This window comes from Euwallacea fornicatus, chromosome 13, assembly GCF_040115645.1.
Source record: "Euwallacea fornicatus isolate EFF26 chromosome 13, ASM4011564v1, whole genome shotgun sequence".
Classification (NCBI taxonomy): Eukaryota; Metazoa; Arthropoda; class Insecta; order Coleoptera; family Curculionidae; genus Euwallacea; species Euwallacea fornicatus.
Window position 1 is genome coordinate 2,539,326 of NC_089553.1, and position 27,787 is coordinate 2,567,112.

The 27,787-nt window shown below is 39.5% G+C and overlaps 2 protein-coding genes across 5 annotated transcripts in view; both read right to left on the bottom strand.

Moving 5' to 3' along the window:
• The window catches only part of Tomosyn (syntaxin-binding protein tomosyn), a 78,479-nt gene that overhangs the window by 4,826 nt on the left and 45,866 nt on the right, over positions 1 to 27,787 (bottom strand). For 2 of the 4 annotated variants that reach the window (XM_066288987.1, XM_066288988.1), the window contains exons 3-22: positions 26,867 to 27,064; positions 26,671 to 26,805; positions 26,558 to 26,621; positions 26,300 to 26,504; positions 26,164 to 26,239; positions 25,856 to 26,010; positions 25,510 to 25,804; positions 24,653 to 24,890; positions 24,471 to 24,602; positions 24,280 to 24,422; positions 24,012 to 24,222; positions 22,182 to 22,496; positions 21,716 to 22,063; positions 10,030 to 10,153; positions 8,258 to 8,506; positions 7,995 to 8,201; positions 7,832 to 7,940; positions 6,239 to 6,328; positions 4,944 to 5,039; positions 4,762 to 4,886 (exon numbers count right to left, since the gene is read on the bottom strand). In XM_066288987.1, the coding sequence (XP_066145084.1) occupies positions 4,762 to 4,886; positions 4,944 to 5,039; positions 6,239 to 6,328; positions 7,832 to 7,940; positions 7,995 to 8,201; positions 8,258 to 8,506; positions 10,030 to 10,153; positions 21,716 to 22,063; positions 22,182 to 22,496; positions 24,012 to 24,222; positions 24,280 to 24,422; positions 24,471 to 24,602; positions 24,653 to 24,890; positions 25,510 to 25,804; positions 25,856 to 26,010; positions 26,164 to 26,239; positions 26,300 to 26,504; positions 26,558 to 26,621; positions 26,671 to 26,805; positions 26,867 to 27,064 (3,515 nt within the window). Of the gene's footprint in view, positions 1 to 4,761; positions 4,887 to 4,943; positions 5,040 to 6,238; positions 6,329 to 7,831; positions 7,941 to 7,994; positions 8,202 to 8,257; positions 8,507 to 10,029; positions 10,154 to 20,179; positions 20,475 to 21,715; positions 22,064 to 22,181; positions 22,497 to 24,011; positions 24,223 to 24,279; positions 24,423 to 24,470; positions 24,603 to 24,652; positions 24,891 to 25,509; positions 25,805 to 25,855; positions 26,011 to 26,163; positions 26,240 to 26,299; positions 26,505 to 26,557; positions 26,622 to 26,670; positions 26,806 to 26,866; positions 27,065 to 27,787 lie in introns of all 4 variants that reach the window. The other 2 variants (XM_066288990.1, XM_066288989.1) reach the window with 2 other exon arrangements.
• Positions 647 to 4,396, bottom strand: LOC136342819 (putative leucine-rich repeat-containing protein DDB_G0290503). The gene is made up of 2 exons (XM_066289006.1): positions 2,151 to 4,396; positions 647 to 1,306 (listed from the first exon to the last, which is right to left on the bottom strand). The coding sequence occupies exons 1-2, from the start codon at positions 3,968 to 3,970 to the stop codon at positions 739 to 741; spliced, it is 2,388 nt and encodes a 795-aa protein (XP_066145103.1). The 5' UTR covers positions 3,971 to 4,396; the 3' UTR covers positions 647 to 738.

Consider the following 27,787-nt stretch of genomic DNA (forward strand, 5'->3'; position numbering starts at 1 on the left):
GAAACGTTGTGTCTACTCGAGAACATGCACGTTTGTCCTGCCACAGCGTGTCAATAATTTCATGTCCTTGTCCGAAACCGTTTATGAAATGCTTAATAAATGTGGGAAAAAGAAGTCAAATGCTCTTTTATCTTGGAAACGAAGCGATTTCGGACCTAACTTTATTTGATCTAAATATTTATTTTCTTAAGCTCTACATCCCTTGAAAGTTTGTCGGTATGTTATGAAACGCCCTGTATATAAGGTGGAATACTCTTAATGCTCGATTCGGTAAAACCTGAGCAGTTAGAACAATGGTGCAGTGATGTCGCAGGTCTTAAGTCACGTTATACAAATAGTATGCATTATACAGGATATTCCGAAAATTGCTGCCAATTCAAACAACTTAATTTTTTCGTCTACTAGAACATACATTGAGCCGGATAGACAGAGTCATCCATTGGGGTATTGAGGGGTGCGTTTCTTATTTAAATTACCCCTTCGAAATCTCAATTGATGTGTTGTTGAAACAAAAACACTGTGTATGATATACAATAACAATAACAGATGCTAGATCACATCCTAATGACCACACAATAAGCGAACATTTTACGGGCCTAAACTCTCCCAAGTACATTTTTGTAAATATTTCCAATTAAACAACATGTTACCCTAAAATTTCTTTACTGTACGCATGAATAGATAATCAATGACGACAAAGCACAGCACTGTAGAGAAAATTTCAACTTTTTACTCCACTCAAAAGGGCCTGATGAATATCTTAGCGTTTTTCAGTTCTTTCTCTATGGACCCAACCGCATCCTGCAACTTGAGCCTTTTCTCGTTCGCCAGCTTCAATCTGGTTTCCAGTTCTCCCACCTGCTTATCCAACTCGATCCTCTGTCTATCTTTTAAATCGTTTTTGTCCTGCAGCTCTTTAATGAACCGGTCTTTCATTTTGCCTTCCTTAGCTACTTCTCCGAGCGTCGTTCTCATTTCAACCGAGTACTTGGAAAGCCTTTTGTTTTCCAAGATCAATTCATATCTGGAGACGTTCAGCACTCCCATTTGCCGAGCTTGTCGCCTGATGAAATTGGCGTAGTGTTCCAGTTTTTGCTCGCTCTCAACAGATTGTTTCACGAGTCCGTTCAACTTGCGGGACCCCTCCTCAATAATCTTTTCTACCTCATCGGTCGGAAAGGTGTTGTTTTGGCCTTCGAGAGTTTGCTGTCGTATTTGGAGATGCCTGATCTCCATTTGCAGCTTGGCCACTTCCCTGGTTCTGCTCCTGAGCTTGTCCCCGTTGTTTTCTAACAGCATCTTACACCTATTTTAATTCCAAATTTTTAGTGTTATATTAAGTTTTAGTTGCAACCTCGAGGCTGATGTGACGTGTTCAGACAAAGAGGTTTTTATCGCTCCGTGTCGTAAAACCGTAAAAGAATTCGAAGGATTTATAAGCATTTCGTCGCTTTGGGAACAAATACCGGAACTTTTTAATAAAAAAGATGTATCATGGGAGCTCGCACGAGTCCGAATCGAACTGACTTCCAAGAACGTCGCCTTTCAATGACCTAAAATAAGACAGTAGGGTAGGAGGCCTAAGTCTACCGCTAAAACCCACATAACCTCAATCAATGACGAAAAGGCCACCGTTGGATTGAGGCAACTCCCATAACGATGCAACATATAATAAGGAAACAATTAACAAGGCCAAACAATAATGACAAGAATACGATTACAACACCTCCCTTTCTTTCATTTTTTGGAAGTAACGCCTTACACACATGTAGGGGTTGTTAAAGCGATGGGGTTGTTCACGCAGTACTCTTAATTAAAACTAACAGAAATATTAATGTTATTAATATTTTCCTAATGTCTCGAATGGAAACCCTTGGTGTATGGCTACCGAAATCCTTATGGTTGAGCTCTAGAAACCGACATCTGGAATAACTTAAGAACAGGAGTTTTAAAATGCTTCATACATTTCAAATATTCACCCCGCATACATTTTAATTTACCATTTTTTTGTTTTTTTTTTCTATTTATTTTTTGCAAAGAAAATTCCTTCACCAAAACATCAAGAAAGGTTTCTGTCCGAGCTCTTAGCAATGGGTAAATATAGTAATTCCCAATTGTAGACCAAAATCAATCCATGTAGCAACTCATACCTGTTTGTAAGCTCCTTTGGTGTACTCAATCGTGTGCAGTCGGTTGGATTCAGGCTGTTGCTGCTCTGCGAATCGTCTTCGTATTCTTCTACTGGGGCTTGCAGCTTGTCTGCAAATTTTTGCTTCCGCACGTCCCCCGCTATCCCTTCGCTATTGTTATTCAGCATTTCACCCGATTCAACATTGGAGAAGATATCTGGCATCTCTTGTTTGTATCCAGAGTCCGGGCCAGTAGGAAAGTCTTCAACAATCGCACACTGTTTTATAGCAGCATCCCATTCCTTAGCCATGTCCTCCAGCTCCGTTTTTGTATCCAGTAACTGTTCACTGAGTGTTCCGATGATCTTTTGCGTTTCCTCTTCAGTGGCAAGTTTTTGCTCCTCCATGGTTTCCAGTGGCGTGGCAAATTCGTTTTCGTCCGCGTTCAGTTTCTCGAGCATTCTCTTCTGCATTTTTAACATTCTAATCATTTTCTCTTTATCCGTTTTCCATTGAGATTCTTTATCTATCAACGTCTGCTGTAAAAGTTTAATTTTGCTCTCGTATTCTGTATTGAATGACTCCGTATTTTCACTTTCCACGTCCGTCTTCTTCTCGCATATCATTTTATCGTTTTTCACTCCTAAGCTCGTTCTTGATTTTTCATCAGTTCTTGCCTGTCGCTCACGTTCAATATTTTGTTCCAATTTCTTAATTTGGCCTCTCAAACTAGTTATGTCTCCATTAAGTTCTGCCACTGCTCTATCTTGAATAATTATATTTTCATCCAACTTCTGTCTTAAATCAGCGATAACATGGTTCGCTTCTTGAATGACCACTTCCTGTTCCTTCAATTTCAACGCCAAATCGCTGGCGCTATTACTAGATTTTTGCACAAGCAGCAGACTTTCCCAGTTTGTCATTAGAGCTTCAATCTTCCTTTTATGTTCCGCGAGTACTCTTTCCAGAGACTCTTGAAGTTGTCGTCCCTCGCTTTTTAGGGATTCAATCCGGCTCGCTACATCTCGAATATCAACTTCGCATTTGATGACTTTATCCAAAAGCTCCACGATCAGAGCTCTTTTATTTAAAAGATTGTGGCATACCTCGGCCAGAGTTTTTGGTATTTCCCCTTCAGAGCTTCTCATTTCATGCAGTACTTTTACAGGAACTTCCTCGCCTGCACCTTCAAACTCAAAAGGTGGACGGTTATGCTCTGCGAAGGTAACGAGCTTGATGTCCTCAAGAACAACCAGCTTACTCAGCTCTTCAAGCTTTTTTTTGGCTTCCACCAAAGACCTATAAAGGTCTGCTATAGGCTTCTCATTTTTTATCAGCTCCTTTAACTGGAGGTAGCTTTTGTTCGTGTTTATGAATTTTATCTGCAGAATATGTTTGTTTGAAAAGGTGCTGCTGCAACTCATAGTATAGGAGCTGGTTTTGCTATTGCAACGTCTCTTGAGCGTTTTCATGAGGAGTGAGGAAATTTTTATAGTGTCAGAGCTTTTAATGGGAAGAGGGATCTTTGATAATACTACGGGCAAAGCCCTACGGTGAGAGGATTTCTGTAGGTGACGATGGACGAACGAACTCCGGACCGATTGAGGCCGTTTACCAGGTTGCTTTACGGTGGATGTGGTGGTAAACACTTTACTTGCAGAAACACCACCGGAAGGGCATCGTGATATTATCTTTATCGTCTCATTTCTGAGCTGGTTCTCCGCATCTGATTCATCCATTTCAGCGAAATCAATCTGCGGCACATCATCGATAGATATGATTTTCTTTCCGGCCAGACTTTCGATACTGTTGTGATCACCTTCGGCTGTAGATAAAGTCATAACTCGCGAAAATTACCACACTGAATTTTAGTTTTATTGGAAAAAAGCCACAGAGGAAAATTTATTGACTGCCCCAATTTGACGTTGACGACTACCGTTTATTCAGGTGAGGACTGAGGTAGAACGAATCAACCCGCCTCTATAGTCCGCAGACAAGCAAAATCGGTAAACGAATCTTGAACAAATGGCGAAACCGGTTGCCAAAACCGTTTTTCCAGGAAAACTTTGTTATCCTTTGAGCATGATGTAAACAATTGTACTATCATGCTTAGGTCGATCGAATGTATACAAAGTCATGTCGCATATACCCGCTATTGGTCAATTCACAGCACAAGCTACAGCAACAAAATGCCTAACCAGACATACCAAGAGAATTGATTGAACTTCTATCACACACAGCATACAATCCCGACTTTGCGCCTTTAGACTATCAACCTTTTTGCTGGATGGCACACTTCCTGCGCCGTCGCAGTTTCGGTAACTTAGATTCGAAGCAGAAATGTCACGACTTTTTTAGTGCTAAGGACAACGAATGGTACCGACATGGAATGAAGTAACTCGCAGATAGATGGCTTCAGCAAGTAGAATCAAATGACCTCTATTTTGAAATTTGATTATAAAAATATCTTCTTATAAAGTATTTTGATGTTTTTTCTAATCATCAGGTATATGTTATGTAGGTAACCAGATATACACGAATTGAAAATCCACCGCAAGATGAATATCTTGCATTATGTTAATTTTATTTTCAAAAAGTTATTGAAAGTATTTTTTACGTTAGTTTTACTTACAGAGTTCCTCACGATCCAGTGAACTAACGCCTCCCCCGAACAGGCCCTTGAAAAACCCTACTTTGGGTGGTTCCGGCATTTCGCACGTCAAGAACAGATCTCCCAATATTTCCGCCAATTCATTGCTACGATGGGACAATCGTACTGTATAATAATATCGCATCGAATTATCTGAAATTTACCAAAAATCTGTGCACAAGGTGAATTTTTGAAGCTCGGACGGAGAAGCCAAATAGAGTCCGTGTCCTTTGTTGCTAAAGCTGAAGGTTCTCGCGATCCTAAAACGTAATAGAAGGCACTAATGATGTGTCGATAGTTCTTTAATTATTTTATGTCAATGCAGATTAGCTTCTTGCCGCAACTTACCGCATTATTTGAATTTATCAGTTTTTCCTTAAATCTAACGTGCAAGAGATAAAAGAAATCATGCTAAGTTAATATTACGGTTAATCGGGTGTTTTGTGAATTTTAGACGTGAGAAGAGTATTAATCCGCAGAGACAGGGCTGCATAGTACCTTATGAACCAATAGTCTCAAGACTTAATCGTAAAAAAAGAATCCCTTTCTCCTATATCATATAACAATAAATTCGTAGTTTTTCTTTCATTAGAAGCATAAATGTCGGTAATTAACATAGGTGGCTAATTTAAATGTAATTTAACAATTGTAAAATAATCTAGAACCACCTTTTTTTTCTCAAATAATTACCAAAATTATGTTGCATGTGGAAAGGAGTGGGAAATTCGCATCTGAGTGACGTCACTATGAACTTTTACCCGAGACATGGTAAATTCGGGCATCCAAAAAGAGCGTAGCGAGTGCGATAATGTGCTCACGGGATGCTATCTGCACTTGTTGCGTTGTCTACATGCTATTACAAGTAAAATAAGCCCTGGGGGATGGCTGGCGCCATATTCATGGCAAAGACTTTGACAAAAAATTGTAACAGATACTGAAGTAATTATCCAGTTCTGTAATCATCAAATCATTTAGTTTTGAAAATCACAAAATTTTTACTAGAACCTGGGCCAAATTCGCATCTAAAAGACGTCACAATAAATTTTTTACATAATTAATAAAAAGCTTATCATTAATTTAACGATAGTTTCTCTTAAGAATTAATAATTCAATTACGTTTTAAAAATATCAACCATAATCAGTATATCAATCAGTAGTGTTATCAGTATGTCAGCAAAGTAATTAGTAATTTTTTATTGCTCTTTTGAGCAATTGCGGCAACTCTAATTTACAATGAAATTACATGTAGACAAATTAGACCTGGAAATACCTTTCATGTGGGTTTTGCTTCTTCCGAATAAAAAACAACGAATTTTCCCTGCCAAAACTCAACCAAAAATCTACTCATCGCATCCAATCGCAAAATGTCACTTGTACCGAGCATCTTACTGAGGAACAGAAAACGATAACTATTAATAACCAAAAAAAACAACATTATTTAAACGAAAAACTGACTTACTGATCTGTGTCCTCGTTAACGATAAGTTGTTGGCCCCATATCGATAACATGGGATCTACAATTCCCCTACTACTCGGCGTAGTCTGGAAACTGGTGAGAGGTGAACAAGCGATTAGCCATTATTGCTGAATGACGTTGAAAGCAGTTATTTATTGATGATGTTACCCCCAAAAGTGCTGTGATATTAATAATGAATAATAAAATAATTTCGTTGAACACATCTATACAGAGTGTAATAGATCATGCCGATATTTCGGGGAGCAGCAGCACTTGGTGAAATAAGACTAAAATGCTATATAGTCATGGTCAAAAACGCACTGTTTTTTTACATATAAGGTGACAAAGTTCTATTTTTTTTTTCATTTTTTGTTGTTTTTTTAAATTTGTTAATTTTTTTGGTATGCTTAAAGACAACTTAGTGAAATTTCGCATCTCTATGTTTTTTAAAAACCTCTACACTAAACTTTTGAAATCGTTGGTTTCCATACACAGGATCCTACGTTTTCCTGGGTTATTTTTTGCTTTTGAACTTTTTTTGAACCTCCTTGTACGAATTCTGATTTCACATTTAGATTCGCGCTTCATTGCTTTAACTTTGTAATCTCTTGCATTATTTTCGTATCTTGCATCATTTTGCATAAGTAGCCGCCGATGGCTGTTAAGGAAGAAGTAAAGGAACCAAAAAGAATCCGAAGCAGCTCTCAATAATGAATTATATGTATTAAATTAGTGCAGTAGCAGTAAAAGTAAATGAATCTAAATAAAAACAAAACTATAGGAACTGCTAAAAATGTCCCCTTCTTGCTGAGATAAAATGTCCCACTCTGTGCCTCATAGGCCGCCGGACTCTTTCGAAAATGTAATACCAGGAAGATTGCGATTGGTTTCACATAAGTTCACTATTCTCTTTCGAAATTCCTTCACTGTGTCAATTGGGGCCTGGTATACTGGTTGGTGTAATGGGTTTAACATGTCTCGGCTATTCAGGTCTGGAAATCTGGGAGACCATGGCAGGGGTCTCCCTCGACCAAACCAACCGTTGCGATAACGTTGATTTAATAATCATGAATTTATGATGTTGACCTGCATCATCATAAAATAAATATAATGCTGTATGTTGACAAGAAAATTCATTAAGTTACCTTCAGGCATGCGGAAGAAAATAGCAAAAAAAAATCGAATCTCGTCACCTTGTATATCGAAAATGATGCGTTTTGACTATGGCCGTGTCAACATTTTCTTCTTATTTTACCGTGTACTAACACCCCCCGTAATATCTGCATGATGATCTGTTACACCCTGTACACTTATAGAACTTTGATTGCAACCAGGAACATTGAAATTGGGGCTTCTTCTCCAAGAGTGATTATTCCACACAGCTTACGAAATAAACCATCGATACGTATATCGATACGAGCAGCGCCTGCAAGGTTGGCAGCGTAGTTGAGTTAAATCAGACAGTGTCATGCAAAAGATGTGCTCTAATATCGGGAAATTGTGCGTCGACAGTAAAACACATTCGGTGCTAGAGACAAAAGTTTCTCAAGAGATTGCCGCTATCTGAAACGCTCTTTCCAAACTCTGGGAACTTACCTCAACTCGGACAAGGGCAAAAAATCGATGTCCAACAGAGGCTTGAGGCTGGGAAGACTGTAGGCCATGAGGTGTCCGTTAGAGACATATGTGGCTAAACATACGCTATCTGGAAGACAAGATGGTGGAATTATCCAAATTGGGAATTCCAATGACATCTAACCTTTGATAGAAATAATATCAGCTTTAACGACAAAATCGCTGTCCGCTAATTGTTGCCTGTAGACGCAGTTTTGTGATGGAAGAGCTAATACCCTGGCTTGTTTCTCGCTGGCGATCACCACGAATTGTCGGTCACTATAGTTGTCACTCCTTGTGGAGCTCTCCCCCAATGTAGGACTCATCCGATTTTGATTTCTGGTTGGGGTTCCTAGATAATCAACGAAAATAATCTGGTTGAGAACAAACGTCTTATTCCTCACTTACTATCACGTTCCCGTTTCTCTCGATTGTCGTCTTTCCACGTCTCGTACGTGTATGGCACTAACGCACCACTACAGTCCAGAAACGATAACGTTAAAATGCCGCCTTTCAACCGAAATATCGTCATTCCGACCATGGACACCACGACCGGTTGCGACGATCGACTGTCTGGTTCCGGAGGCGAGATCAGTATGGGCAGCACCGAACCCAAGCTGGTGCCCACCCAAAGGGTTGGGGTCACAACTGACGGCTCTGGAATACCGCAATCAGCAACATTTTCAATTATCGACTCACAAAACGTAAAGCAGATCTACGAATGATGATCTTACATGAGAAAAGTTTTTATTCGTATAAGTTCGGAAGTGGGTCGTAGCGAAATACAATGTCTAAAACTTTGAAGACGCTGCAGAATATTAAAGTTTACAAGATGTTTAGTTTAAATTTAGCCTGAGTGTTACTCTTAAGGAGATACGCGACATAACACCTCGGTTTAAGTTGATAATCTACAAGATGATTGTTGCTTTATGGCGTAATTTTTTGGGAAAAATAAGTTGGACCAAAATTGCCGTAAAACTTTTTTAAATTGTAGGAGTCGTAATTCAAAAATTGAAAACCATTCTCAAGCATTAATCCGTTGCATTTCGACGCCGGACCCATATTTCCAAGAACTTTTTTCGTCACTTTGACGTGTAATCTACCCCAAAATTATCCGAAGAACGTTCTGCAACCCTTATGATTCTTGCGAAAACTCTCCCAAAAACGTCATAATGCAGAATGGCCCATATTCGAAGCGTATCATTGGGATCTCGGAAGCTATAAGATATACGGGCTCGCTTAAATTGAGGCGAAGTTGCATAGTTTAACGCCAAAGGAAGTGCTACTTTTAACGAGGGAAAACTCCGAATACTTCCGGAGATATCCAGAATTTTGCTATGTAATTTTTATTTTTTCCTAACTTTAGTTGAAAAGATACTTGAAAACGAATTTCACTTCATTATTGCCCCTTTTTTCTCAATAAATTTATTTCATATATTAAAATTTATCGAAGACACCTATTACGCGAGCAGAAGAGCTGCAACGAAGACGGACTTATGCTGGAATCGATTTTTTTAAGAGGGTGTTTTTATCAGGCCCCCTACTTTTTTGGTGGTCGTTAAACGTCATCGGTCTTAGAAGGGCAAAGGGTAATAGAAGACATCTTAAAAAAAAACCGTGCCCGTATAAAAAAATGAAGTTGATGATGGTGGCTCAAAGACGAAACGTCGGATGTCGAATTTCACAAGGCCGTCTTGTATGGAAGAAAAAGTGATAACAATGAAGTGATCTTCGTCTTGAAATATCTTTTCAAATAAAATTATGAAAGTGCTAGGGCAAAGTTTCGGTTTTTTCTTGGTATTTTCGGAAGCTTTTGGATTTTTTCCGCGTTCGAAGTGGCATTTTCGCGCGCGCGCTAAATTTGGAACTTTGTCTTAATTTAAGCGACTTTCATGTCTCGTTTAGTTTCCGAGATTCCAACGCTACGCCTCGAATTTGGCCGCCCTGTAGAGAGGAGTAAAATTTTTAAAAAGTCATAGAAATTTTGGGAGTCTTTCCAAAAATGATTTTCCGTGAGAGTGAAAGCTGCAATCCACACGGCACAATTATGGGGGGAAAATTCTAACATTTCAGTCCATTTTTCACTTAGTTTTATTAATGCCTCAATTGGCCGTACAAGAGAGATTCCCTCCCGCTGAATAAGGACTAAAGCGAGAATCGTGCTATACCTACATACGAACCTGATTTTTTCGAGTACGAATCCACAAAGAGCAAGCACTGAATGGACTCGGAAGTGATATTTTCTAGACTGCTCATAGAACTGGACCTCGACCGGGAGAAACTACTATCCAATTTGTCTACCCGACCCATAGAAACAAAAAAAAAAGGTTATTAGAAATGTACTCTTGGGGCATCGGGGAGGTTTCTTTGCTACATGACTAACGAAATCTGTCCTGCAGGACACTGCGGCAATTCTAAAACAAGTGGTGTCTTGCAAGATACTTTCAATTAGACTGGGCCTACTAGTGCTTCCTAGGCATGCGGTTCAAAGGTTACCACCCAATTAAATGCTGTTTAATTCAGAGAATTTCAAATCAGTAGAAACGTTGCTTGTTGACCAAAAGGCGAGATATCAATAATCAACTGAAAGGTAATAACAACCAAGGAGGTTTGCAAGCCGCCAAATCAACTTCATGCGGCGTAGCAGTAATAATTTGACTTTTCGGAGTTTGGTAAGAACAACAAGATTCTTTCCGGGGTAGCTTCTATGCTTGGAATCCTTCAGCAAACACTTTGAGCCCAACGATAACATGCACACATAACATGCCGTCAACTGACTGATAGGGTAAGAGGAAGCGCCCTTCGTTTTGTCCCTCGTGCACTCTGTAGTTAAATGACGAAACGAAGGGGGGCCCCTCATGTTTGATACGTTTCTTGGATTGTGGTGGTCAACATAAAAGAAGCAACCAATCAAAAAGTAAAAAAATTCAAATATATGGTGGTTTTCAAATGAGGAAATCGTGCAAAGCACATCGAATATATCTCATCGGCGACCGCATTATCGTCGACGTCACGAGAGACTGGGTCACCATTAAGTTATTGCGACATATACCCACAGGTTGACATACACATACAGAGGGTGCAGTGAGACTTTACGACATTCAATAAAGGAACTGAAACCATCGACTAAACCCGCAAACAAACAACATAAACTGACTTATTTTGGGGTTTAAGTCAATGTGCAACAGTCTCAGTGCTGTCTTTCGCTATTTTTCTCTGGTGCAAAAAAAATAGGAAAAACTTCATTAGTAAAGCAGACCGGAGAGAGTTACGTAAAGAGACAGAGAAAGAGTGGGTATAGAACATGTAGCGGAATTTTGCACAAATAAGAGATAGATTACAGATTTGGAAGTACATATAGTCACCACAAAGAATGACGTGTGTGACGTGCTATTCTAAATAAATGGTGGCTCAATTTGGTGAAATGGAACGCTAGAGCATTGTAGGGTGTGAGGAAGTAGATTCAAACTATGAGAGCGAGCGAGAGAGCTTTGCGGGGAAAAATTGCTGTAACAAAGTCTTGACGTCACCCAAAACTGTTGAAAACAGATTACAGAACTTTTCCCATTTTCGGCAGAAATTCGCTTAACGTTGAGAAATCTGAGCCTAACCAAAGACGCGAGCGTGACTTTAAACTAGAAAACTGGATAAAACAATCTAAGCCAAAAAATCAACAACGACTTATTCTCTACAGTGGAAAATATTAAAAACACTCTACAGTGAGTATGTCTACGGTACTCTCTTTCAAAAACGTATATACAAGATGTCAGGCTAGTCCAGAGGTTGTTAACAGACCCTAGTAAGTACTGCTATTGCCTACATGGATGTATCTAACTACACACATGGGAAGACTCTAAGGATATTTATATAAATAATTGAAGTTCTCCTGAAATTAGTTAGAAAATCAAGTTATGCATTTGGAGAGCGAGGAAGCGTTTAACGTATACTGCGTGACATAGAAAAGGGAACACCCCGTGTGAAAGTGGTTTTGTTTGCATAATTTCTCATATGCATGTTTGTACATCGGAACGCAACGTTAAAACTTTCAGACCTATTTGTCAAAGTGTTTACGAGTTATCAGGAATTTTATTTTATTTTTTTACTATACAAAATTGCAATAAAATATCAACAATATGACTGCAAAATGTTATTTATTGATGCGTAGTGTGCCTGTAGATTAATCAAATATGCCTGGACGCAGAACGCAGCGAAATTTCCATCATCAATTGAGCGAGTTTTCGAGTGGTCGCATAGCGGGTGTGCGAGGGGCTGGTCGGTGGTCGTTTAAAGAAATCGCCACGTAGTGTAAACACCATAGTGAGATGTGGTCAGGCATGGCTCGAAGAAGAGCAAACAGGCAGACGGAGAGATGCTCGACGATCCAGCATATTCAGCATGGAACTTCCAGAAGAACTACAGAATGCCAAGATCGCCGCCTTCGCCTTATGGCCCTAAGAGATAAGTTCGTCTCGTCGAGGACGCCGGCGGATCAGAGGTTTCCTGAGTATTGAAGGCCCATTGGGATTCGAATCATTTATCGCCGGATAAGGAGTTTTGCACTGATTTCCTACCATCCTTACCTTGTGTTACCCCCCACCTTAAATCATCGTCAAAATCGACTGAATTAGGGGAGGAAACGGATACTCTGGAATCTGGAATGGGACATAATATCGCGTTTACTGACGAATCCAGATTCTGTTTGGGTATGCTTGATGGGCGCGCAAGACTAACAAGAAGACGGAGTGAAAGACAGTTTGCAATACAGATTCATGTCCATCAGACTGTTGGTGCAATGGTTTGGGGTGCTACTGCATGTGGTAGCAGATCACCTTTAATTCTCATTAGCGGCAATATGACACCCCAACGATACATCCAAAAAGTCTTGGAACCGCATCTCGTACCTTATCTGAAAACTCTTGTTCACTCAATTTCTCAGCAGGACAATGCACGACCACATGTGACGAGAGTGGCTATGGACTACTTTCAACAAAATGCGATCAATATGCTAGCTTGGCCCCCTCATGCTCCAGACCTCTCACCGATTGAACGTGTATGTGATGTTGTAGGTGGAAGGTTGCATAATTTACCCGATCCCCTATAAACACTGATAGAGCTATGTCATGCTGTCCAGTTAGCCTGGAATGAGATCCCAGAAGAGGACATCAATCACCTCGTTGGATCCATGGCTAGACGTGTACAGGAACGCATAAAAAACCGTGGAGGACCGACAAATTATTGATTTTTTTGGGGGTTTTCAACAATTAAATTTGTTTAATTTTTTAATTAACTATTTGTTTTAGCGCAGGAAACATGCATGCAAAAATTATTTAAATAAAACCATTTATGCGGGGCATTTTTTTTTTGTATGTTACGCAGCATACAACAAAACTAAGCTTTTGTTGATGGATTTGTAAATACTACTGATTTATTCCTAACTTTAAAATATGACCAAAAACGCCCTTTTTTTAGCTATAGCCTCCATGATTAATAATCACAGTCCTAATTCTGTCGTCCATACTCGACATGATATTGTTGATTTCCGTTTCTAGTGTCCTTCCCCATTTTCGGAATTTCCCCAGCGTCCGGAATCGAAACACAGCGCGAGTGGCTAAACTGTTCTTTGAAGCATGTCCCAGACACGATCAATTGGTTTCAGATCTGGCGATTGTGCTGGCCATGGCAATGCGGCGATTCCTCGTCGGCCAAGTAGGCTGTTACGATACTGACGATACGTGGACGAGAATTATCATCCATGAGACGAAAGTTTGGGCCAGCTGCGCCAGCATGTAGCCAGACTGTAGGGTCAAGAATGGTGACGGTTTACTGTCGAGCGGTCAGGAATCGATTTGGAAAAACGAGATCAGTTCTGCCTTCAATCGTTATTCTGGGCCATCGTACCATCCACATGAACAGAATTCGCGAACATGCTGTAAACGTTCAACATTTCCAGACCGTTGTTACACTCTTATTAGATGTACATATGTGTGTGTGTAAAATTGTGGCACAATCAGTTTCATTCCAGTTTCTATATTCTTCCTGCCACTCTAATCCTGCAACGCGATTGCCTCTGGAAAGAGGCGGACACGTGAGTGGTGTTCGGCTATGAAGACTGACTTCATAGGAACGATTTCTAACATTATCCCATCCTAGAGTCACGCTGTGTGCCTGTTGTAAATCTACAACCGATTCAGGTGCCATAATTCTAGGTTGCTTTCTACCTGTTCAAACTAAAAATCGATCTTGAGCTGCAGTTGTGATGTGTCCGAGTCCTGAGTGTTTTTTCTCTGGAGTTTCGGTTTCTCTAAAGAGCCGTCCTAATCGACAGATTTCACACTTCGGGATACACCCATGCGCTCAGCTACTTCAGTTTGTCTCAAACCAGCAGGAAGAGGGCATAGCGCTCGATTCGTCTCATCCAGAGTTAAATGCTCCATGGTAAAACACTCCAGCTAGTGTCAAAGAAATGAGATTGAATTAACCTACTAATTTAGCTGATTGCGAAATTCCAACTTTTTCGTATCCTCAAGAAAATTGTTTACTTTGAGATTTTTTCAATATTTTTTTTTATATGTAGACAGAGTGAGGACTTGCACTAATACTGTGCAGTATAAACTACAACTGAAGTTATCTACTGTCGGTTTCATGATTTTATAAAAATATCCTTAGCCTTTTCCGATGTGTGGATAATCTATGCTATTGATATTGTCAGTAGCCATTGTAGAACTACAATAAATGGAAGAGAAGTAATAAAAGAAGGAAAATAGTTACAGTTAGTCTCTACCTCTACCTAGTTCTATTGGACAATCTACGAAAAGGTGAAAATGAAGAGGGAAGGACAGTGGTGAGGAGAAAAGTGAAATTTCACAACTGTGATTTGAATTATTACGAGCTAATGCAGCTAATGCACCTAATACTGTAGAACTCGAAAACATGGAAAAGTAGACGATTCAGTTCTGTCTTCAGTCCGTGGAAATGACAGATATTTTTCGCAGTTTTAAGCTTCAAAAAACCCTTAGAAAAGCCCACAAACGAGCAAACTATGATGGCGTTCGCTGCAACCGCACTAAAATCCAAAATTGTGTTACAAATTTGTAGCAAATTTCAAAATCTAAATCTCAACAGGGTCCGCTAGGGAGACCTTGCGTTTGCAAGCAGGCATAAATCCGAGGCTTTTAAAACACATTGCAACATGTTTATAACATTCGCAAATCGGATATTTAAAAAAAATGCTTCAGCACGTGTAATTTTACTTCACAAAAAGCATTTAATGCTCTATTTTCAATGTTCAAAATTTTCGCCCCTTCGAAGCTATCTCTACTAACTTTTTATTTTCAAACGGAAAGGGGCCCATTGCAGTATATCAAATGAAAGGTAATTCAATACGACATCAAAGGTATAGTCGGAACTAAAATTGGATTTAGTTTTTTTTTTAATATATATACAGGGTGTCTACGAATTGATCGCATTAATTTAAAAGGGCGATTCTGTCACATTTTATGAAAAAAAAAACTCCTAATGAAGATTTGTCCTATCTTGCTTCGTTTTCGTGATACAGGATGTCAAAGTTTAATTTTTTTTCGGCTTTTGATATGTATTTTCGGAAGCAAGAGCAATATTTCGTTGAAATTCAATATTCAGGGGTTTTCCGAGACGAGAAATTCAAATATGATATCGGTTTTATCGCAACATTTAGAGGGCTATCGTCAAATGTTTATTAATGAATTAATGTTTTGATGAAAGGATGCACGAAGAAATTTTTAAACGTCGATATCTCGAAAACCGTTCGAGATACGTACTTTTCTTCGTAGAAGAGTCTACTCATTTCAAATTTATACAGAAAATTAACCCAGGAGGTTTACTTAAAAAGTTATGTTAGTTTTTCCAAATACATGTACGACGTAGGTGGCGCTACCTATACATTAGCTAAAAATTGGTTTTGTAGATGGATTTGTCACACCCAAAAACCCCCGCCATGCAAAATTTAATTCCAAAAACGTGCAAAATATAAGATTTACCGACAAATTACAAAAAAATAATAATCTTTTTAACACCCTGTAAATCGAAAAGGACCAAGTTTTACATAAGACTACTTCAGTTTAACCGCATTCCTTGAAGTAATACTTAACGACGGTTCCGGGGGGAGGGAACCGGGTGAAGAGGGGAGATTTTTAGTGGAAAGACGCTCCATTATGGGGTGAATTTCACATAACCACTGCTGACAGAACATCAGGCAGTGGCACCTACGAAGGTTTTCCTTCCCCATATAAAAAAAAAGCTTAACCGCGTTATTTTTCAACGCTGTTTCATCCCTTACTAATTTGCACCAATGTTTTTGGGACACCCTGTAGAATGGCCGCTACGATCTCCAGGTCTTACGCCCCTGGATTTTTTTCTGGGATCATTTATAAAAGTTCAATTTGCAAAAATAGACCACACAATTCAGATGATTTGCGTCTTAGAATTTTAACGGAATTATAATTAATAACAAAAGCAACACTGGATAATTGCATAAGGGAGTTCGAGGAACGACTGAGTCATTGCCAAATTGTTACTGGAGCCCAATTTGAATATTTATTGAAGGAATTTCAATTTCGTCCCGCTAATAGTCAGTTAGTTTATTTTGTATCTAATAATTTAAACTTTTTATTATTTTACACTGCACCGCAAGATTAACGCATAATTGTTAATAATGAAAAATCTGCCTTCGAAATTATTTATAATCGCGCTAATAGTCGGAAATTATTTCTTTATCACTCTCAAAATTTTTCTTCAATTTTTTACATATTTATTTATAAGATAACAACAATTGTTTACGAAATAATCAAAATTCTTCTTTCGGCAGTTTTGGCTTGAACTTTGTACTTAAGTTCGATTGGATTACGTTTTTAGTGCATTTTGCGAATAAAAAATGTAGTTCCTGAAAAAATGGACCAAAATATCCGTGAAAGGAGAAATTTTTCAGTGAAAGAATGAGCAGCCGCTGTGGCATTTGCGGACGTAGGTTTGCCTCAAGTTCAAATCGTACTACGATTGGGAGTAGCACGATCCACGGCCTCCTCCAACTCCAGAGTACTCGCACGATCACGGGAGACTGGTATAAATCAAAGAAGACCTGGACAGAGACCACGAAGGTTGACAACGAACAACCAAGATCGATTTTTACAACTGCAAGCTTTATGAAGTCGATTCATTATAATTACTGCGCTGCAGCAGGAGTTTCCTCGTCGATGTGACTTTTGTATCAGTCAAGATACAGTGAGAAGAGGGTTGACAGGTAGCGATATTACTCCCTGCAGGGCTGTACGCGGTCTCCTATTGACCGTAGAACATCGAAGATGGCGTCTTCAGTTTGCTCGAGAACACCAAGATTGGGGAGATCGTGAATGGGGCAACGTATAGTGACCCCCTGAAATATTGGAGCACTTACACTCACAATCTTTTTTTGTGTATAGTAATAATGAAAATAAACAATTAGGAAACGGGACTTTGGTTTATGTTTGGTATTAGCTTTTGGCTTATTAATAATGTAAAAATACTTTTAATATTAACTATATTTAAAAAAAAGAATAATATAAAGAATAATACATTTTTGGCATCATAAAAATTTTCGGACACTAAAGTTTCGAAAACGTTTACAAACAATAAACAACAAGTGATTAAGAAATATTAATTTTTTGTGTGCTCTCCTTGATTGTCTATAATAGCTGGAAGCCGGCATGGACAAAACAATTTTTTTAATTAAAATATGATCAATTTTGCTCTACTTCTCCATTGAAACTTTTTTTAGCTCGTTTTTATTTGTTATTGAATGTTGCCTTCCTTGCAAATCCAACTGTTGCCACACATTCCCAATCGGATTAAGATCCGGAGATTGAGCTGGAGTTTTTAGAACTTTTGGACAGTTGTAGAGCATCCATTCTGTAACAATCATCGCGTTGTGTTTGGGATCGTTATATCGATCCCTTAAATTCCCACACCAGTGGCAATGTTTAATAATTTTTTTTTTACGTTTAAATAAACCTTTTTTTCCATTGTTCCATCAATGAACACTAATTCCCCAACCCCTTTTGCCGAAACGCAGCTCCAGACCATTATTGATCCGCCACCATGTTTCACAGGAGGACGTAAATTGCTTGTTTTGAGTTCTTCCCTGGGTCTCCTCCATATCATTTGTCGGCCATCGGACCCAAATATGTTGAATTTTGACTCATCGACGAAAATTACATATTTCCAATCGTTTTCCAGTTGTAAAATCATCTCCGATGCAAATTCTTTTCTACAGATCGTATTTCTGATATCAATCCATGGCTTTTTTCTGGGTACCTGACCATCAAAACCATTTGCTCTTATGCATCTTCGTTTAGTTTCTGGAGATACTTTTTTACCAGTTTAATTTTCCAGAGCTACTTTCAGTTTAAGGGCACTAATTCTAGGATTTTCCTTAATACTCTTCATGATGTATCGCTCTTCTCGAGCGTTTATTAGTTTTGGAAGGCCACTTTGTTTGATGGAAAGAATTCTGTCTTCAACTTTGTACCGGTGAATAATGTCTGCAACTGTGCTCATGCTCTAATTAGGTCTTTTAGCAATTTTTCCGTAGGATAACTTCTTATCTAACATGAAAATGATCAATTACCATAAATCGAAAGAGATATTTGCCTTATTTTTGACTCTACCCATTTTTGTCCCTCAAAAATGCATACGAGTATTAGGGGCAACCTTAGTAAGCACCATGGAACGCTGTTAGAATATTAGGTCCAACACAAGACACGCTCTTATGGGCAAAACTACGATCTACTAAAAATATCAGAAATTTTTGAGACCTCAAAAACGACCTGTTTGTTAACATATTTAAATTTTTCTATAATTTTATACTGAATTATAAATATATTCTTGCGTTGTTAATAAAAACTAATACCAAACATATACCAAAATCCTTTTTCCTAAATGTTTATTTTTATTACTACTATACACAAAAGAATATTGTAAGTGTAAGGGTCCGAATATTTTAGAGAGTCACTTTACTCTTTACGGATGAATCTCGATTTTGTCATTTTAGTGATAATCGTCGTAGGAGAATGTATCGACGTCTTGGAGAACGATACGCCCAGTGTAACATTGTCGGTACTGTGTGCAACGGTGGTGGATCTGTTATGACATAGAGAGTCATTAGTTTGGAAGGTCGCGTGGAGTATATTTTGCTACAGAGCGGTACATTTTAGGACCCCTTGTACTGCCATATATCCCATTTATCAGTGAGAAATTTTTATTAATGCACAGTAATGTGTGTCCACACGTGAATAGTACAAAATTATCTCGAAGATGTACAAATTCAAAAGTTGCCTTGGCCAGCAAGAAACCCCGATCTGAACCCCATCGAACATTTATGGGACAACGTGGCACAAGTTAGAACCTTAGTGGGTTTCCTCTAAGGACTTAAATGAGCTATCATTGAAGATGACGAAAATGTGGGATCGCATTAATCAAGATGACATTAGAAACTTAATTGAAAGTATGCCAATTGGGGTGAAGCAATGATCAGTGCAAGAGGGGGCAATACACGCTACTAAATATTCATTTGGTTGTACAAATTAAGGATTAAAAATTATGTAATTTTTTAGTACTTCGAGTATTCATGTAACCATGCCCCTTATTGATTGCGCCAAGTTAGATCTGTTAAAAATCATGTTCATAATACGTTAGTACGCGTAAAATATTATTTATAAAATCATAAAAATGAAAACGCGTAAAAATTTAGAAATTGCGTCAATTTTGCGGTGCAGTGTGGTATATTTATTACTGAACTATTTTTCATTCGATATATTACAATGGGTACGTTTCCAGTTGAAAATGAAAAGTTAGTAGGGATAGCCGGATAGGGGTGAATAAACTGAACATCAAAAATAATGCGTTAAATGACTTTTTTGAAGTAAAATTATACTTGTTTAAGAATTTTTTGTTAAATATCAGGTTTATGAAAGTTATAAACGTATTGCAATGGTTTTACAAGCGCTGTATTCAAAGTTACAATGAACTTCCTATTGCCGTTTGCCGATTACACCACAATCGCGAAAACGTCAAGAATTCTTAAACTTACTCGGCGTTACTAATTACAATAGTTTCTCGACAACGAGGACGAAATAGTTAAAGTACCGACAGCCCGAGAGCGTCCCCCAAAGCTGAAGAAATATAGAATAATACGCAACAGTGGCTCTGACTAAAAAAACAAATCGGACTTGGTTGCAAAACACTAACACCACGACCGGACTGAAGACGAACCCCTCGACCAAACGGTTAAAAAGAAAACCACGTGGTGACTGTTTGTACTACCAAAACTGCAATACTGGCGCGCCACCATCAGCTGCTGTTTGGTGTGCCGGTCGGACGTCGTGGGAACCGCCAACCCCTGAACGGGCGGCAAAATCCCCACCCCCGTATAATAAGATTGGTCCTCCGAGTAGGATGCGGTCGACAGACATTTGTGCAGTTTACGGGTACCTTGGCTGCGACTGCGCCTGGGCGGTTCCGGGCGGGGTCGGCCGGCGGGGGTTGCGATCGCCGCCGCTTGGGTGGAGCCGACCGATTGCGGTGGTGGCGTGCTGATTGCGGGACAGACACCGTTCATCTGGTGGACATAAGACAGCACATGTGGCAGTAACGAACACACACTCTTTACAGGGGCACGCGTTTCGGGATAGAGGGATCTCACGTACATCACTGCTATATTTACAAGGCGAATCTAGTTCATTATTATACAGAAGCGGACTTAATAAGACGGTGTGGTAGACATGTTACTTTGCCACTTGCCAGAGCAGCTACACCCCTACAAGTGATTTTTTTCGTTTAGTAAGCGCTCTAATGAATCACTTCTAGTTCTAATTGTTAGTCTATGTGTTAGCAGTTTTACCCCAAAGAAGAGGACTGGTCAAGATTGTGCTGCATCCCATTGGTGAGCCCCCCGAAGACCGCCAAAGACACCCCAAGCAAAGTCAAAATGCACTTTTTGTATTGGTCTGAGGAATATTTCAATGTCAGTTTCGGGTTCTTGGAACGGAGGTGTAATTTGCTGATCAAAAAGTCAATCAAAAATATATTAAAACTACGCACTTGCATCATATTAGGTCGTTCTTGTTTTTGTCCAGTGGGCAAGTACACAGTAGCTGTCGGCCCTATACCGAGTGCATTCACTTGGCGAGCAGCGAACAACCACTGTGAAAACGCCCCTTAGCTTTTTTGTTCCGACGTATGATTTCCGATCACAACATGTTATGACTTAAAAAATGCGTGATTTTTAACTCATATCAGCAACAAAAAACACGAGATTTATGAGTCATAACGCGTTCCAATCCAAAATTGCAAGTCACAAACAAAGTGGCCCCGACCATCAACGGTTACGTCATATGATTTGAGATAATATACAGTATGTGTATAGTAATCAAATCACACAGATTTTCGTCAATTTTAACCAGCAATCAATTCTTCCTACTACTGGACGTTTTTACGATTTTGACCCAGTAGGTGGCATATATATATATACACATTTTCTGCGATGTTGGAAAGAAAACTGAAAGGGAGAACGACGAAAGCAAACAAAACATATAAGGCTGAAATAAAAAAAATCAAACGTGACAAAATCAGGAAACTATATAACTAGCTTTCGGTAAGTTGAGTAATGATGGTTGCTAGGACTAGTAAATATTTACCAACGCTACTAGCTACGTCAATAAATCTAACGGAGCTAAGTCTGGTAAACCGAAGCAATCGGTAAATTAGTAAAGCTTCACCCTTCACTCTGAACCAACACCAGTAGAAACAAGTAAAAAAAAAAACAAACCCCAATTGCGCATCATCAAAGAGTAAAGACTTACTGAAACGCCTCATGAAGCTCCCGGTAAAAGAGGGCTGGGGACTAGTTATCAGGTCTTCCTTGTCCCGCAGGTCCTTTAATACTTGACCGTCGTTTCTCAAGGGCTTATTGCAGGGGACCAATAATGTGTTGTCCGTCTCCGTTTTCGTTTTTTTCTTCACCCCCCTGGGAGGTCTCGTAGGCGCCACGTCATCACTTAAATCTAAATTATCGGGACGAATGGCGCTGAGTCTCGCGTCGATATCCTCGAGATTCTCCTCTAGTTCCGGGGACATTTGACCAGAGGAGAGTTCGCTGTGGGGTTCCTGCATCTGCGCGGGGCTTTTCACCCGGTTGATTTGATCGACCTAGCAATTTATCGGTTGGTAGGCGAGAGATGGTAAAATTCAGCAGGTTAGTAATGAATTAAGGAGGGGAAATAGGATAAGACTGAAAGGCTCTTCCCGCCCACCACCCCATACTAACCACTGTAACATCATCAGCAGAATCCTGCGACCCCAGATTCTCCAATTCCTCCTCCTGATCGAAAAGGTCTCCGCCCGGAAGAGCCCCAGAGTAAAATATGCTGTGTCTCTTCTCCTTCAGCGGATTCTTTAATTTAATATCTACTTTACTCAATTGTCTCTTCAGACCCTTCCAAGTGGAGGACTTCCTTCTTGTGGCCAGCTGCATGGGGGTTGGTATCACTGAATCCCTTTCGTCCTCCATCGCTTCCTGCGCCTGCTCGATTGGCGTGCGACAATAACCGTAAGATGGAGGCGATTCCGGGGAACGCCCCATCTGCATATAGAGGCCAAATGGCGGATTGAACGTTAATAAACATTAAAGGGCGATATCTGTGTTAAAAGGAATACGCCAGAGCTTTCAGGGTTTACCTTTTAAGCGCCGTTTGTAGGGTGTTACGATTTACTAAAGGGTCGTGCAAAATATGCAATACTACTGTACGCAAAAGATATGTAAATAGCGAAATTATATAAAACAGGTGATGTAATAATAAAAAAGAAAATGAGTCTTTTAGACCATTTGGTGACATTGTGCTATACAGCGAAATTATATTTAGACCTTTTTTCTTCTTAGAACCCACGAAAAATTGGGAAAAAATTCATAAACCTCCATCGATATGTTCTATAATACAGTTTCACTCACAGCTTGAAATATCTAATGTCACGGTACAACATGTACGTAAGTATGGCGACTTTTTAAACGACAAGATGTAACGTAAATAAGATAAATGATACGGTTGGTATCTTACATCATAAAACCCATATGGTTAGGAATTCGGTTAAATTAGAAAAAAGTTATACTTTTTCCCTTGTCAAATTTCTATTAGTGTGTCAGATATTAAGAAACATGAGCGAAGGAAGCCGAGGGGGAAACGTTCCGCTTCCCAATTCACCCCTTTATAATTAACTCCCAATAGGTTATCAATGCCAAAGCCGCCTTCACACCATTGCCTTGGATGCATCTGAGTCGGGCTTGACTTGTTTATATTTCGTTGATTGTATCCATTTTGCTTTTGTAATTTGTCACCCTCATGTGCTCAGTCTGCGAAAGACATATCTTTTGCTAACCCCTGGACATGGGTCAAGTGCATTAAAATGGAATTGGGAACCCCGCCTGGTCAATTAATCGACCCATTTGTGTCCCTCGGCGCCCATTTGGCCTAGGACTCAACTTAGGGTGAACTTCTTTATGTTTCCCAATTTCCGAAGGGATTTTTGCATTTGTGGATGAGCTCGAAACCACGAAAATGAAAGTTTTCCTTAATGGCTGGAAACTCGTAAACAATTTGACAACACTGTAAAGAGAGTGATAAAGAGTTAAAAAAATCTCGCAGCTCTTTTCTAATTTAACTGATTTCGTAACTTTAGTGGCACAGCAACACCGATATATGCCGTATTTGATATCCCGTACACCATCTAATAATAGAAAAAAGTTTAAGATAAAAATAAATTTTAGGAATATGTATCCTTCATCATACTGTCAAGAATTCATGAAAGCGTTGTATAATCTAACATGAGGCATGTAATCATAAGTTATCGAATTTATCTTTCACATTTTAAGATGATCTAACCTGAAAATAGACAAATATATTGACTCCCATAATGTTGAGTTATTTCATATGTAAAATTTTCATCACATAAGATTCGCCAGCTTTAAAAAATATTAATGCGCTGATGTGCGTGTGAGTTCGTTCTGTCTGAATTTTGCCGAATTCTTATCTCTCGAATCCCCTTGTCCAGATACAAATTTGTAGCAATCTAAATCGTGGATTGACGAGTACTACACACTGACCTGATCGATGCTGGGACTCCGAGGCTGGCGCTCGAATTCCTGCGCTAAAGCGTCGGCATTGATCGGCTGGTTTTGGTTCTTCTTGGGGCTTCGGGGAACCCTCGAATAAGGATCCTGCGCCCCGTACAGGTCCGGACTGCCTACATTGAGCAGGCATACCCGTTGTTCTATATCTACTATCACAAGTCCGGCTTCGTTACCGTAAGCCATTCTGACAGGAACGCAAGTGCTGATTAGTAACCAGAACGAAAACACCCTATAAACTTACAGTCCATACGAGCTATTTAGGGTTAAAGATGTGATGTGACTGGGTGGTTCTCCATTATTCCACGGCGTCAAGCAAACCAACTGCGCTTGAAAACCGGGCGCTTTTTTCTGCGCCCCACTTCGCACCCTCAATGTCGATCCTTCCTGAAATTAACGCTCAATACATGAGGCAACGAGAGGCCGAATTTTTACTCTTTTATTGTCAATATCGAGCATGTCCAACTTGCTCCCCGATCCCGCACTGCCAGGACCCGAAAACTGACAATCCGGCGATATTTCATCATCAATCACCTCGTAAACGATGGGAATTTCTAGCGACATAATCTGCAAGAATAGCCTTAACATCTTTACTTAATTGATCGCATTCATAGTACCTCCTCGCTGCACTCGGCCTTTTTATACGTGAACAGAATCACGTGACTGGAGGCGCCTGCAACACATAACTTCCTAGATTCAGGACACAGAGAAATTAGGTGTATGGCAAAGGGGTCCTCTTCATTTTCCAGCGATTTGGATTTGGGCTTCTCGAATACCTTCGAAGTTTTTAGTTTGTAGAGCACTTGAAGAGTGCCTGCGCTGGCGTCCCAGAATTTAATACTTCCATCAGCGTGCCTGCGTAACGGTATTTGTGGATATATAGCTTAAACATGATTATTTGAGTGATTCTAAGATTAAAAGTTTATACAAATATAGGTCCGGTAACGCTTCATTTTCAGGATACAGAATGTCAAACTTAAAAAAAATCGTTTTACAATATGATTCATGGATGATGGGGTCCCATCTAAATTTAGCATAGTAGCATGTCATTTTCTGGATTCGACTTATGCAGAAAACTAGATCGATTGCACGAGTCCACAGTTATGTCCATGTAACATCTTTCGTTTACAGAAAAAAAGTATTGCAGTTTCGTGTTACTTAGTGTTAAATGTTTTTTTACTAAACAAATTACTTACAATTTATTTAAGTGTAATTTTAATAAAACGTTTTTCTTGTTTGGTTTTTCTTAAATTTCCAGCGGTAGCCCAGTGCACGCCACTAGCAAAAAGAGACAAACAAGTCATATTAATTTGCTTCCTCTTGTTATTTAAGAGTTTTTTATACGTAACATTTTTTAGAAAAAAGTTTGAAATCCTGTATCTTGAAAAAGAAGCATCATCTGACCTATATTTATATAAACTTAAAGTTTAGCAACAACCCTGTATTTACGAATTGTAGAAATTCATATACTCACCCGGTTAAAATGACTTCAGGATAGCTGCATCCTTGCGCAGACCAAGTGCCCCCATTAATGGGCCAGTCCATCTCACTACAGCCCTGTCTTTTCGAGCCCCCCGCCCTGCCCACCGAATAAAAAGCCGGTATTAAATCTCCTGGACAATCCGCCAGATAACTGACACACGTCACTGGAGATTCATGGATGTTCATGGGATACGGATTGTCTATACAAGGGAATCCGGGTGTTTGCAGATCCATCACTACTAGATCGTTTTGCAGCAAGGCGATTATCGCAAAAGGCTCTTGCATATCTATTGTGTTTTTGCTTTAATTCGCTCTAAAAGTTTAAATGAGAAAGTTACCGCTGATATAGGGAGACTCGCATAAGGTAACAAAATCGACGACGTTATGCTCCATCTCCAAAACTGTTGTCGTTTTATTGTAGACAACGGTAATACTGGGCGTTCTACAAGCATGGTCACAAGGCATACCGCCGGAGAATATGACAAAGGCTTCGCTGAAAACACACTTATTATTCCCCTGAATTTGCCAGCTAGAGCTGAATGAATGGATTAATGCCAATGTTTTTTTTTGTGATGCAACAGAATGTTCTTTTATCCACGTTGCCTGACACTATTCCATACAATCGCCAATTTAGCTAAAGCCCTACCCGGCTTTGTTCGTTTTCCACTCCACTTTGCTAATCGGTTTGCATTGTTCTGGTTTACCCTCTTTATTAACTTTGGCTGAAAATTCAATTTGCCACGTTTTCTCCACTTTCTTTTTTAATTAAGACAGCAACTCACCATGAGGTTGGGAAATGTGGACATACTTCTGATTGCTGCGCACGCTCCACGTGGTCAAAGTACCATCCGTATGTGAGCACATGAACTGCTTGCCTTCGTAGTGCCAGGAAATCGACCGTAACTCGCCCGTTTGCCACCGGATATCCGAGCATTTGCTTCTTAAGTCCCATAAAACTATTTGGCCACTTTCATATCCTATCAACAACTACCGCAAAAACTATGATATATGGGAAAGTATTAAAAAATAAAAATACTTACTTTACTAGCATCTAACGGGTTATCACTTAAATGAACTATTGCTCCAGGGTGCGTTTTCCTGATGCTAAGAAATCAATATTAGTATTTCTCGTCAGTCCATTACAGTTACTTACAGTTCGATTGTTTTATTCCAATTTATTACATATCCAGACAAGGAGAAACTCTCTATTTGTACTATGTGAACATTCCCCTTCTCCGTTCCTATGTACAGCCACTTGGACTGAAGAGGAAGATGCATACAGGTAATCCTATACATGGTATAAGGAAACAAACATTTCCTTCCTTAAATGATCGAACCAAGTCACTTACTTCTCCTTCTGGAATTTCAAACTCTGCACTATTTGAGGCATTTTTTGCTTATAATTCCAAAGGTGGAGAGTATCATCGGCAGTGGCCGATATCAGGAAACCTTCGTTGACCAGGAACTCCAGATGCAGGACTGAAGCTGACCCTGGAGGCCCGTCCATGTCGTGACGTACATGCACGTCCACTCCTGGTTGGCCCAATCTTCAAGAGATTAATTAAGGAAGTTTTCCGTGAAAATTCAAAAATGATTTGCTGACAATTGGAAAAGAGCGGTAACAACACCGTAGGTTGCCACATCGATGCAATGAGTCTTGGTGGATGAGAAGAAAAATTTTTAAATGAAGAATTTTGTGCAGATTAGTTATTTCGAAGAGGCACAAAAGCTGTATTTGTTGTGCTGTCCAAGGTTTTAATTAAACCATGTTGGACAATAGGAGTGGTTATCCCCAGCACTGCATTTTGGCATGCGTGGAAACTAAACATTCCACTAACAAGTGTTTAGAGATTTCGTCGCAGCAAAGGCATCTCTTCGGCAAAGCCAATCAAATTATAATTTAACTGAAAGTGATGGTGACCAGTCCGTAGGTCGGCTATCATCATCACTTTCTTCCCTTTCAGCCGAAGAACTCTCGTTTGTCTAGCATTTAATCCAACGATGTTTTGTGCCAGCAGCATGCTGTCTAAGGAAAACTAGTTGTCCAGGGGTCCGAGGCTGACACCTTTTGTTTGGAAATGCAGGAACTTCCGTTCAATTGTCTATCTGGATAATTAGATTACCATGCTTCTGGAGATCTTCATGATCGATTCAAGCCTACATAAATAAGACGATTTTTTTCTTTTCCCTAAAGAGTTTCTAGGGCGCCTTTACACTCCAGCACAGTTTATAGTGCATACCATGTCAGCACCGAAAGCCAATATGTCTAT